Consider the following 14,225-nt stretch of genomic DNA (forward strand, 5'->3'; position numbering starts at 1 on the left):
ATAAAAAGGTTTGTAAAAGTTATGAATTGCAGACTGCTATTGGTAAATAAATAAATAAATTATTAAAACTTTTTTACGGTATTGAATAAAATATAAGGAATTTAAAGTCTTTAGTCTTCACACACTCCTGCTTTCCAACAAGGTAGTTTTAATATTCGATCTATAACACCAATAAGATTATTATTATTAACAAATAACCAAAAGCATCACGATTCACGAGTCACGCCCTCTAGACAAAAACCGAATAAATTTAGAACTCTTGAATAAATTAATAAATTAACACCGTAATTAAAAACGACTTGAATCACTTATTCAAAGCACAAACACTTTCTCAACCATAAGTTCAAGTTGTTGTCCCTATAAATTAACGAACAAATTATTCCTACTGTTTATAAAGGGGAATAGAGGAGGGGTTATAACTTATAAGTTTGTTGTTTGTCTACGGCATTTGTGCTGTAGGATCAAAGTTGATTGGTTTTATTTTAACATTAATACTCTATCGGTGGCAAATTCTCAGCTATTTACCGTGTATTTAGAATCAGACATTAAAAAGATATTCATAAGAATTCAGCCTATCGGATCTGTAGGTATATGTAATACGGATATAAATATTATGGTCTGGATTAACACATGCCATATTATGACCTCTTATTTCCAGACAGATTACGCCTATGTATATGAATTTCCTAGTCAGTTTAATAAACTGACTGGGTATAAGAGGTCTTATTACGGCCCCTGGTCAAGAAGCTCTTATCGCTATTACTTTTAAGAAATAGCTCTGTTTAATTGGTGCATGCTGTGTTAACCTTTAATTATTTGTTACTTTCGGCAAGAACATAATATCTTGATGCATGTAATATTTATATTGTAAGAATCACTGTAAACAAATGTTGGTTGACAATAAAAGAAGACCCGGCTTCAACTACCCGTAATACATCAAAATAGATTTCAGCTAATCGGATCTGTAGGTATGCCGTATGTGGTAGAGAGACAGATTACAGACTGGATTAACATAGTCTTCTTTATCCCTTCTTCAACAGTAGTATACAGTATACAGTAAGCTGTATACCATTTCAAATGTAAATTTAAAATTCCAATAGACCATCGTAACACTAAAGTTTCCCGATAGCATCTCCACGGCGAATATCTCAGCAAATTTTATTGGCTCCCAGTTTTATGCACACTTTGCATTCGTTACCTGTACTCTGAGGAATTGTTTAATTTGAAGCAATTGGCTTGTTTAGGGGCTGTTAAAGTTTTGTGGGCACTGGTCACTGAGATTAAAGTGTGGTGAGGTTGATTACAGGTTTACATTTTGTATGTCTGTACGTATTGTAGCGTTCCAATTTTGACCAATGATATATGTAACTTTTTTCACGAAATAATAAGTTGAAGGGAGCGAAAGAGAGAAGGGAAAAAATGAAGAGGAAACTGCAATCGCGAATCACACGCAAGCAGAATCACAGACAGTGCTAGCTGTTCACATATGACATAGTTTAACAGGTTTTAATTAAATATTCTGCGAATGCAACCGGAAGGTAAACTTTCACATAGCACTAGTTTGAGAAAAGAGTCAATGCAAAAAATAAGTTACTATATAAAAAACGAGAAATCGGGCAAAATCAAGTATTTTATAGCTCATGTGACATTCTTAGTCTAAGATCCCACCGCAGGATCAGTGCGTTCATCGGTTTTTTGCTGAAAACCGAATTTTTATGTATATTTATAATTAGGAGAATATATATCGACTAGGTTGCCAGTCAAAATTTGGCCGCAAGCATGTTTAATTAAAATTTTTCTAATCGATTTTTGGGAAAAAAATTCGTTCACTTGTTTTTTGAATAAAATATAGTCTACATCACGTCAAATGATATAAAAATTCTAAAAAATCACGGTTGCCGCTTTTCACCTGGCCGCAACATCTTGGCAGCCTGGTGCAAACAGGTATGATTTCGATTCATTTTTACGTTCATAACGCACATTTATGAATCATATATCAAATTAAAGCTAATTTTTTTCTATTTATTATCATATATGGTTGCCTAATTAAATCCCGCCGAAAATAAGGGTTGCTGGCTTTTAAAAATTATAAATATAGGATTAGTGCGTTCATCGTTTTTTGCTGAAAACCGAATTTTTATGTATATTTATAATTAGGAGAATATATATCGACTAGGTTGCAAGTCAAAATTTGGCCGCAAGCATGTTTAATTAAAATTTTTCTAATCGGTTTTTGGGAAAAAAATTCGTTCACTTGTTTTTTGAATGAAATGTAGTCTACATCACGTCAAATGATATAAAAATTCTAAAAAATCACGGTTGCCGCTTTTCACCTGGCCGCAACATCTTGGCAGCCTGGTGCAAACAGGTATGATTTCGATTCATTTTTACATTCATAACGCACATTTATGAATCATATATCAAATTAAAGCTAATTTTTTTCTATTTATTATCATATATGGTTGCCTAATTAAATCCGGCCGCAAATAAGGGTTGCCGGCTGTTAAAGATGTTGAATATTTAAGGTTGAGTGTAAACATGCTTGCGGCCAAATTTTGTCTGGCAACCTAGTCGATATATATTCTCCTAATTATAAATACATATAGTTACATAAAAATTCGGTTTTCAGCAAAAAACCGATGAACGCACTAATCCTATATTTATAATTTTTATAAGCCAGCAACCCTTATTTGCGGCGGGATTTAATTAGGCAACCATATATGATAATAAATAGAAAAAAAATAGCTTTAATTTGATATATAATTCATAAATGTGCGTTATGAACGTAAAAATAAATCGAAATCATACCTGTTTGCACCAGGCTGCCAAGATGTTGCGGCCAGGTGAAAAGCGGCAACCGTGATTTTTTAGAATTTTTATATCATTTGACGTGATGTAGACTACATTTTATTCAAAAAACAAGTGAACGAATTTTTTTCCCAAAAATCGATTAGAAAAATTTTAATTAAACATGCTTGCGGCCAAATTTTGACTGGCAACCTAGTCGATATATATTCTCCTAATTATAAATATACATAAAAATTCGGTTTTCAGCAAAAAACCGATGAACGCACTGATCCTGCAGCCGGATCTCGTACTATCTGATGTATACTTATATTTCTTAAAAGTTCGAATTCGTCTAGCAGTTTTTTTGTAAAAGAGTAATATACATTTATCCTCATAAACCTTCGCATTTATAATATTAGTATAGGATATGCATCTCATTTGGAGTACTGTATACAAAAATAAGTCCACTAACCACTTCTAGAATATTCCCTGGTTATTTTTATCAGTCATATAAAACTCGACTTAACGTTGGAACGAGAAGCTGAGGGCACTCCAATATTCATAAGAAGATAAGTGGTTTGTTCTAGCCGGGCATTAATTAGTTATATATTAGCGCTCCGAGATTCGAGAGACTACTCTATAGAGAGTTATTTGAATGGGCTCTTGAATGTATAAAATCGAAGGTTCCATGGATTTGAGCTTCCGACGTATACTCACATCTAAGCTATATAACTTGTATGTGAGTTTACTTGGGGTTTATACCCACGTGAAGTTAACACGTGAGTTTCTGAATGTGTATCTCTATCTCATGAAAATGGATTGACAGAGATGAGTGCGTTTTTATAACCGAAAGTCGACTCTAGGCTGTTTTATAGAGTCGTCAGTAGGTAAATAACGCTCTGATTATATTTCGTTAACTTAATATTTTGAAACAGTATAAAAAATGAAATCAATTTCATGATTACAAGCGTAATTTTGTTGATTTGTCTTCCAATCACGCAACGATGTGATTTTGTACGCATTCAAAACCGCAGGTTGAAGCAAGTATTTCGTTTTATAAGTAAACAAAATATGTACAAGCATATTTACGAAATTCTTGTATTCGAATGCATTTTAAGATTTCACAGATATGTAAATCGAGATTTTATCAAAACGAGGTATTTAGATTCGTTTTATCACTTGCGAAACCTGTTAGTGAACCTAGAATCTAGATAGTCCTGTGCCATGTATGTTAATTAATATGATAGGTTCTTAATTCCTGATTCTTCCTAGTAATTGCACATAATCATACCTCAAACTTGTATTTTTATGCAAAGATGTTGTGGAAAAACAACTGTACGAGCTTGAGAACCTTCCTTCTTTATAATAGCCTTCCGTGTTCCCCAACCAATACGACATGGGAACCTTCAAGCAAAGAGCCTACACCTTCCTGAAAAACCAACTTCCACCTTAAAGCCGGCAATACGATCGCAGTGTTCCTAACGCTGTGGGCGGCGTCTATCACCTACCACCAAGTGAGTCGCCTGCCCTATTGCTAGGGTTACTATATAAAAAAAAATTTGGAAAATCCAAAAGTGCACGCCTCATAATTTTTTTTAATAATTATTTATTAATTATTATTTTTGTTTATTTAATAACAATTAAACCACATCGAATCAGACCCTGAAAAATGAAAGGGTTCTATTCCTGAGCATACTCAAGCGTAAGAGAAAAAAAAAGACTCGATTAGTAAAGTATTTCGGTCGCTATCGTGTTAACAAGAAAATCCTCCGCACATACAGACACACGGACGTCCAAGACAGAACTTTTTTAAACTGTTTTTTAACTAGTTTAAATAACAAAAGTGACATCAAAAATATCATGAATGTTAAAAATAGTGTTTTTTCTTAATATGTGTGTGTATGTATTATCTTACAAGTGCAATGCAGAGGCGGCTCGCCCTAAGGAGCGCTGGTGCAATGAACTCCCATAAATAATTATAATAAAATCATACTCCTTAATTTCATTATTAATATTAAGTAATTATTACTATTTAAAATCAATCGTAATCGTAAATAACTACTGTCAATACCAATGAATATATCCATCATTCCATCATTCCATACACCTGAATAATACTGTATTAAACAGTAACGCGCGAAGCGGTGCGCTCACGATTGCGCTCCAATGAAAAAATATTTAGTACATTTCCTAATACGAAATCCAATAGGAGTGAAAGAGAGGGTTTGCCAGTGCCCTGCGCGCGTGAAACAGAAGATTTTCTATGGAAAAATAGCAAAATTCGGAGCGCCGCTCCCGCAAACGTTGCCGGTTCGTTTTTACCGCCGCGCCTTATATTATAAACAAACACTCGACTCTCGAGTCAACTTCAATGCACGCGCGCGAATGCAAATTCGGGAATTTTCTAATTAAAATCATAAGATACGTGTTGAAATAGTCTTTAGTTATCAGTATTACTTGTGAGTGTGAAAAAGAACAATTATAATGTGGCGTTCATTAAAAAGTGTGTTAAAACGTTACAAATTCGGCTTGAATTGAAAGCTAAGGGACTGCCACGGCCTGAACTTGACCTTACGCAAAAATGTACGACAAAAACGAAAACATATACGCGTGTGTTTAAATCCGAACAATATTATGTGAAAACACCGTGGTTGTGTGGTTGTGATGAAAGCAACAACAGACATTTACGAATGTCTTGTCGCTTTAAGTTATAGATATTTTTGCACACCAAAAAGAAAGACGTATGTATTTCCTTTATAAGTAATTTTTTTGATAAATGTACTGCTTTACACCATGTATTTTCAGTGTTTTATTTCAAGTGAACACCCATAAAATTTTGTCACGAGCCGCCTCTGGTGCAATGTATGATACATAGAGACATTTTAAGTTTGAAAAATCAGATGTTTTGCGCGAAGTGACAGTAGTACCCACCTCAACGCTTCGCTTATGAGGCGTGCAAAAAAAGCCTTCTAACTTCTAGGTACGATAGATAACGTGTGAGCCTAAACCTATGGAGCTTTGAGCTCAAATATAAATAACTTGGTTTGATAAATTATCACAGAAAACTAAGGTATAGTATAGGTGAAGGTATCCGTGAAGAATTTAGTTTTCTATGATATTGTACATTTCATTATATTCATTGCTTAGCTAAAACAACACGAATCCATATGCACGCGAACTCATAAAATACGAAACATCTAATAAAGACATTAATATAATATTTCACGTTGGGAAATCTAAAGCTGCCTAAACTACATCATTTATAAATTATAATTATTAGTTGATAAACAAAATCACAAAAAATCTATTGTTCTTCATAATTACAACTCATTAATAAGTCCAAAAAATTGCATGTGGATCAATCAAGCGTAAAAATTATACCAAATTATTGCGAAAATGAAGTAGGTACTATAAGTAGTTACGGTTCATTGGGCGAGCCTTTTCGAAGGTTCTTTGATTAATATTGAGAATTTGTTTGTGACGAGATACAAAATAAAAATTAATAATATTTTTATTTATTTTCTGGTATATTGTACCTGGTAAAATATGAAAATATATTAGTTTATTTACCGTAGTATGTGGAAGAATTCGTTGAATGTGCCTACCGTTATTATTTTTATTTATTTTTTGACATTTTGATGTTTTTAAATAATTTATGGCATTACATATCATGAATAAAATCTTGTATTTTTTATAATAATAAACACTGTCTCTGGATTTCCTTGATATTTTGCAACTCAAATCATAAATCTTGGAAGTAATAATCATATATAAGAGGTTACATTTCCTGAAAAAAAAAACTTAAACGAATACCATCCAAAAAGAAGGCTTACGTGGGGACACAGATCCAACAGTCTTATGGCCGTTCCCAATATCGTATCTATCTTCTGTTTTACCCTACTAAAGATAGAAAATGCTATCTATCTTTTGTTTTGGCGTCCCAATTAGCTTACTAGCGAAAAGCTAACCTATCTCTGATCGCTATCTATCGTCTGGAGGACTAACTGCTTACTAGAGGTATATTTTTCTCTTTGAATTTGTCTATTTGAGCGTCCCAATAACGTTTTGACAGCTGTCAGCCAGTAATGGCCGTTCCCAATATCGTTTAAAACCAAGTATAGAACCTTACTCTATCAGAGATAGCTGTCTATCTATAACCGTAGTTTGAATATTGGGAACGGCCATTAATGTGTTAATATTATATTAATGCTAGCATCAGTCCGTGACACGAGTAACGTAGGTCATATAAAAAATACTAAAATCTATCTCTACAAAATTTCACTGAGATGCAATTAGCCGTTTTCACGTAGAAGAAGTACCTATCATTGTCGTATTATAATAAATTAATTATAATGAAGATAAGACTGGAAACAACGCATTATACTCGACAACAAGGCACTTCATTGATTCCGATACAAATGACTAATTTATTACCGTCTTTACATACCGGCTATCCTTGTGGAGTTATGCAATGTCGCTTTCATAAGATGTTTTATTGGAAACCTTAATTAATGCCGTATTATATAGCTTTTACGGTAGTAAAGGCATCATGGAATTAATATTGTTGTAAGATAATTATTATAGTAGTATAATGGGTGAATGATTAACATATTTTGTTGTCAATGTATTTTTACACGCTTTATATTAGCTTCACCTGTATGTTTGTATGTTTGTAACCAACTTCTTTGGGCGCGCTTTTGACCCACTTTAAGCGGCCAGATTTCGTTCAAACTTTGCAGATTTATTGAGGACCGATGACAATACACTAATTTGATAAAATTATTCCATTTTTTAGTTCGGTTTCTATAAAAAGCGTGTTTTTTAGTTTTTTTAAACTATTATTATTTAACTTTTGTAATGTTTCGCAATCATTTGTGAAGAATACGTAAGAATGTTTCTTAGTATTATTATAAAATAAAAGCTATTTGGCGTATACTGTGTCTAAAGCAATTTATTTATCGAAGATACCTTAAAAAGGTACAGGAAATTGTTACCTATTTATTTTTTTGCCATTGGAGAGAAATATGTATGAGTATTACTCATAACGTTTACTGATTAATTTTGAATGACGTTCTTTACTGACCATCTGGACTTTTTTTAAGTTAGTTTACGTTCCGGGAAAGCCAAATTTTTTGATTGATAAAAATCTATCAATGTACAATTCAAAAGGTCAAAGAAACCACAACGCAAATGTAGGTACCCGTAGAGTTAATCGACACATAGTCACTACATACGAATCTTCAAAGATCTCTTCATAGGTAGGTATGTATTATGTCATGATCGTCAAAGGATTTGATGCATCAGCTATTGTATGGAAAAAAAACTTTTATTAGATACTGTTTACAATTTACAACTCATTATGTTGTCAATATCTAAATAGATTGTCCTTTGACAAAGGCCTCTTCTAAATACTAAGGAAGGGATTTATCAAAGGAAGAAGGGAAAGGTAAGGAAAAGGATATAGTTAAAATAAAAGCAACTCACCAGAACATATCTGCCATATTCCCTGATGATGAACTTGCCGCTCTGCAGCGTGATAGCCGTTGGCTGGGAGAACAGCGACTTGACGCAGTGGGCCGCTCCCACCACCTTTAGAGGAAGGGCTTGTGAGTAAATTTTGCCTTATAAACCTTCCCCACACGGGAAAACGAGACTATAAAATATAAGTTTATGTGAGAAAACTGCTTTTCTTAGGTAGGCACAATTTCCTAAAAAAATCTCGCTCGCAAGTAAAATTGTATCAAAATCGGTATAGCTGTATTAGAATCAAAATTGATAGAACATTGCGTCGAGGATTCATATGTAGGTAGGTAATATTTTAAATTCAAGAATAATATATATATAAGTATATATATATATATATATATATATATATATATATTATATAATATAAAATTCTCGTGTCACAATGTTAGTCTGCATACTCCTCCGAAACGGGTGGACCGATTCTCATGAAATTTTCTGTGCATATCGGGTAAGTCTGAGAATCGGCCAACATCTATTTTTCATATGTACCACGGGCGAAACCGGGGCGGACCGCTAGTTTTATATAAATTATTCAGATTGTATAAGTACACAATATACTAATTAAACAACTAGGTAATAAGATACAAGGAAATAACCTCGTGTTTGTCTTAACGCTGCTTTACTGTTAAGTTCATAGCACTTATATTTTATAGCAGTTCAAAAACCTCATAGATCGCTATCTAATCCCAAGATGGCAATACCAGTATACCAACAATGTTGTCATATTGAAAAATTAATTAATTTCATTACACTTACTTCGCTAATAAACCTGTTGGACAACATTTTTTTATTCAATTGTTTATACATGAAGACTATAAAGACGTGTCCATTTCATATACCTATATTTTAACGAATGACTTTATTAGTTCTTTTTAGTTATTTTTATAGTGATTTTTATTTCATTGGGACAAATTATTATGGAAAAACTAGATTAGACTATTTTGATATCAAATCCAATTTACCAATTTACAAAACCGCGGAGCGCAGCTAGTAAATAATATACATTTTTAAAGATTTTCTAGTCATTTTTATTCAGGCAATATTACGACAGAAGCGATGGGCGGGAAATACATCGTAAATCGTTATTTATGATTTGGATAACGATAACTGTGACAGTTAAAAGCAATCCAATGCCATACAATCGAGATAAATATGATGTACCTATTCAGGATTTATTTGTTATAATTGTTGTATTGGAATACCAACATTGTTTATTATCATTTGCAAAAATAAAAAGTTTAAGATGTTATGTTATGTTGCAATTCAGTACTTTTAAGTCCAACCATACTACAAGTACTACTTTTAGAAAAGCTATGAAGCGAAATATATCCTATCAGTATTTTTTTGTTTTATTAAACAACCAAATCGAGATATCACATCTAACTTATTTAATTTGCGACCCATACATTTATATAATACTAGCGGTCCGCCCCGGCTTCGCCCGTGGTACATATGAAAAATAGATGTTGGCCGATTCTCAGACTTACCCGATATGCACAGAAAATTTCATGAGAATCGGTCCACCCGTTTCGGAGGAGTATGCAGACTAACATTGTGACACGAGAATTTTATATATATAAAATATATAAGGCACTTATTACATTATTAAATTAACATTTCCACCTTAGTACCAACTAAAAAGGCAATGCACTTAACAGTAGACGATAGACCATGTACACCCATCATCATTCTCGACGTTATTCCAACACTCCTCACCTGTCCAGCGAGCGCGTGTCTCTGGGTGTCAGATACCCACCCAGCACCCTGTGTGGAAGTACAGCACCGCATCTGCCGGGTCGTCCTTCTCAAACCCGCAGCACAGCGTGTCGTACACGAACACTATTATAATTTGTGTGTCGCGAGTATTAGCTACTGACCTGTCCAGCGAGCGCGTGTCTCTGGGTGTCAGACACCCACCCGGGGTGGAAGTACAGCACAGCGTCCGCCGGGTCGTCCTCCTCCGACACGCAGCACAGCGTGTCGTACACAAACACTATCATCATTTCCCTGAGAAAATAGATATATTTTAGACTCACTGTGCACTCGCAGTTATAATATTTTTTAGAGAAATCTAATAAAATAGAAATCATTGCAATCCATTCTTTTTTATTAAGTGGTGTTACTAATACGACTTTCATTTAATAACAAAATGGAAGAAACATTTACAAAAAACCATGAGCAATAAGTTTGCCAAAATAATATCTTTTTAATGAAATTCACAAGCTCTCAAACATAAATTACTTTACCTATGTTGATAATGTTATCTTCATGTATAACTTGAAACTATAAAAAGATGTAATTTTATTTATTCCAATGTATGGAATGGCTTAACAATGTATGATATGCCACGGATACCTTTTTTATGCAATTACCAACTACAGGTATAAGCTTAATTGAAATATTTACACACTTGGGCGAACACCCTTACTTGATAAATGGTGGTAAATTGGATAATTGCTCATTCTTATAGGCTTTTAATTTATTTTATTGGCATATTGTAAAATAGTAAAGTGTAATAGTGCATTTAAAAATGCAAATTTTTATTTCTTTAAAAACCACTACATACTATAGAACAAGGATGTCTGTCCCTATGTATGCTTAAATCTTTAAAACTATGCAACAAATTTTGAAGCTTTTTTTAATAGATAAAGTTGTTCTCAAGGAAGGTTTTAATATATAATTTGTTAAGTTTAAGACAATCCGAGCGAAGCCGCGGGCGGTAAGCTAGTAATAAATAAAACAATAAATACACATCACATAGTAAAATGTTGCTAATGAACAGAAATAAATAGACTATTTCAATTATCTCCAGTTTATTAATTTTAATTAAGAATAGAACACTTATTATTTGAAATAACAATTTTATTTTCAGACACATACAATTAAAATACCACAGCTAATGATTATAAAATTTTATTTCATTGGAGCGTATTCAGGTGTTATAATTTAATTACTCTTTTATTATAGTGATTTATATTCTATAGACATGCATTTGGCATTAATTAACTATTTTCCTTATAACTATGAAATAAATCATACAATAGCATTTTTATATTGCATATTATCATTATACGTATGTCCCTATGTATGCTTAAATCTTGAAAACTACGCAACGGATTTTGATGCAATTTTTTTATATAGAGTGATTAAAGAGGAAGGTTTTAGTATATAATTTATTAGGTTTTAGATGCAACGGGCGGAAAGCTAGTTCTTGAATAAATAAGACAAGGTTATTATTTTTATAATCAGTTGCAACATAAAAACAGAATATGTAGATTAATAATTAGTGTAAACACTTCATTTTTATAATGCGGCTTAGATTTGAGATTAGCTATCTATATTTAGGATTAAAATATTGTTTATATCAGATATAATAGAACAATACAGTAGTAATTTTTTCACTAATGCGTAAAAGTATATTAAGATTTGGGTCTATAAAATCTATACATTTTTTTTGCATAGCATTTACACATTTTTTTATAAATACAAGGAATATGAATAAAATGATTTATTTGATTATATTTCGATTTGATTTATATCAACAAAATAATGCTAAGAATACTCAAAGATTATTTAAAACACAATTTGTGTGTTGAAAATCTCCTAATTTTAAGAGTCGGTTAAAGATAAGATCATAAAATATGTTGACATGTTCATGGTCAAGTGTGATCTATAAAAGGATGAGGTTCAAGGACTTCTCTTTTGATTGTCATTCATTATTTAGTTTGCATATAATTTACATCAATAATTGAACTAAATGTAATTATTATACCCATATTTATTTATTTAATAGTGGAATTTTTATTTTCAATGTACAAACTGTATTACAATCTTCGATTTGTTTGTTTATAGTGCTTAATTACACAGATACATTTCTATATAAAATGTATAAAAATGGTATAAGTGTGGTAATAGAGATTAATAATTATCTGGTCTCTTGTTATTTCATTAATTTTTTTTAATAAAATGAAAACATTTGGTCCTACACAAAAACGTTTGTACACACACATTTTATATTTAAGCTGAAAATATAAGGTGTACTATGAAAATATATCCATGATAAAATAATATATCGGTTTGCGCCTTAAAACAAAAATATTACCTACAATATTTTTATAAAATTCAGAATAGGTACATATTATTTTAGAACTAAAAACGTAAGTACCTATCATCCTAAATATATCTAGGAGATAATAGCTTTCTCAAAATTCATGCTTTCCACTACACTTTTCACGGCTAGTCAAGCGATAAATGCAATGATCAATTTTCATTAGGACAAATTGAATTTCACTTACTTAGCCATTGTGGAATGTTGATTTATCACTTACGATTATTTAATCAAACTCACAACATATCATTAATTTTATAAAATTGAACTATGTAAATAAATCGATCAATGCGCGTAATATTTTCGTTTCACAAAATCCAATGTACGAATACGAACACTCGAACACACGATCGCGCTACAGACTATAAAATGAATTTTACTGACGTCCGAGATTTGACATTGTACTGACGTCAACATTGACGTTGTCGAGTCTTGGAGACAGATTCAATAATTTTACAGACTTAAAATTGTAAAATCAATGGAATAATTGAATGAATTATTGAATTATTGATACTTTAATGTTATGCTTACACATCTAATCATTGGATTATCTGATTGTTTATATAAAAACGAAATAACTACCATTCCGTTTTTGTATTTAGCGCCACCTGTCTATTCGTCAAAAATGTAACTACTGAGAATGAGCGCATTCATTTTAAATTTCTGCATCGATCACTAGATGGCGCTTATTAAATGCTAAAATGATTAATAGTTTATTAGTCCTCGGATCACAGACACAATAGAAAATCTATTGTGTCTCGGCCCGATCGGGCCGCTCGGTGGTCAATGGGTTAATACTAGCCTTCCACCCGCGGCATCGCCCGCGCAGTCAAAGAAAAACCCGCATAGTTCCCGTTCCCGTGGGATTTCCGGGATAAAACCTATCCTATGTCCTTTCTCGGGTGTCAAAATATCTCTATACCAAATTTCATGCAAATTGGTTCAGTAGTTAAGGCATGATTGAGTAACAGACAGACAGAGTTTCTTTCGCATTTATAATATTAGTATGGATGTAATTCTCATTCTGTTTTGGGCTTTTTCATTGTTTTCAAAAGGAAGAATCAAAAACCGTTTCATGTCACTTTCCTATTCATATTTCAATATTTTATAAGTAGTAGTAGTCCACTGAAATGTAATGTTCCACTTTTTATGCCTGCATACGTTTTTCCGAGACGCAATTTTATTCGTAGGGGAATTTTTAGAGATAAGTTTTCGCTATATTTTTATGATATTTATTTATGTCGCTACTAATGCGCTGTAAACTCAAATTCATTTAAATGTTACTAATAATATTTTAAAGCTGCGAATTGCTTGCTATTTTCTCAACGAACTAAATAAAATATATAGAAATAAATAGAATTAAAAAAATCTTTCCCCTTTCAATATTTCATTTGTTAAAGAATTAAAATATTCTTTTAGTTTATCACACTAAGGGCCGATTTTTCAATGCTTGGATAAAACTTATTCGTCGAATAATGTATAAAACTACCATTTTAAAAACGTATTTGACAGTTTACGTGACATTTTAATATTATCGTGTAATACTTTATTGGACGGATAAGTTTTATCCAAGCATTGAAAAATCGGCCCTAAGCTGATTTTTCAATCGTTGGTTAAAAGTTATTCGTTGAATAACGTATTAAACTACCATTTCAAAAATGTATTCTTCGAGATTCTTCTTGCCCGTATTTGACAGTTTACAGTTGACATTTAATATTATCGCGTAGGTAATACTTTATTAGACGGGTAAGTTTTAGGGCCGATTTTTCAATGCTTGGATTAAACCATAGAAATCTAAATAACA

General features: G+C 32.2%; 1 protein-coding gene across 1 annotated transcript in view; it reads right to left on the minus strand.

Annotated features, from left to right (window-relative positions):
• The window catches only part of HPS4 (Hermansky-Pudlak syndrome 4 protein), a 35,692-nt gene extending 22,917 nt beyond the window's left edge, over positions 1-12,775 (minus strand). Inside the window, exons 1-3 of the mRNA XM_090108808.1 lie at positions 12,609-12,775; positions 10,191-10,320; positions 8,272-8,376 (exon numbers count right to left, since the gene is read on the minus strand). Of these exons, the coding sequence (XP_089964934.1) occupies positions 8,272-8,376; positions 10,191-10,320; positions 12,609-12,616 (243 nt within the window). The 5' untranslated portion in view covers positions 12,617-12,775. The remainder of the gene's footprint in view (positions 1-8,271; positions 8,377-10,190; positions 10,321-12,608) is intronic.
• Between the last annotated feature and the right edge of the window lie 1,450 nt (positions 12,776-14,225).

The sequence above is a fragment of the Colias eurytheme genome, chromosome 13, assembly GCF_061535395.1.
Source record: "Colias eurytheme isolate Ceu_HAF_F1 chromosome 13, ilColEury1 Martin Lab GWU primary, whole genome shotgun sequence".
Taxonomy (NCBI): Eukaryota; Metazoa; Arthropoda; class Insecta; order Lepidoptera; family Pieridae; genus Colias; species Colias eurytheme.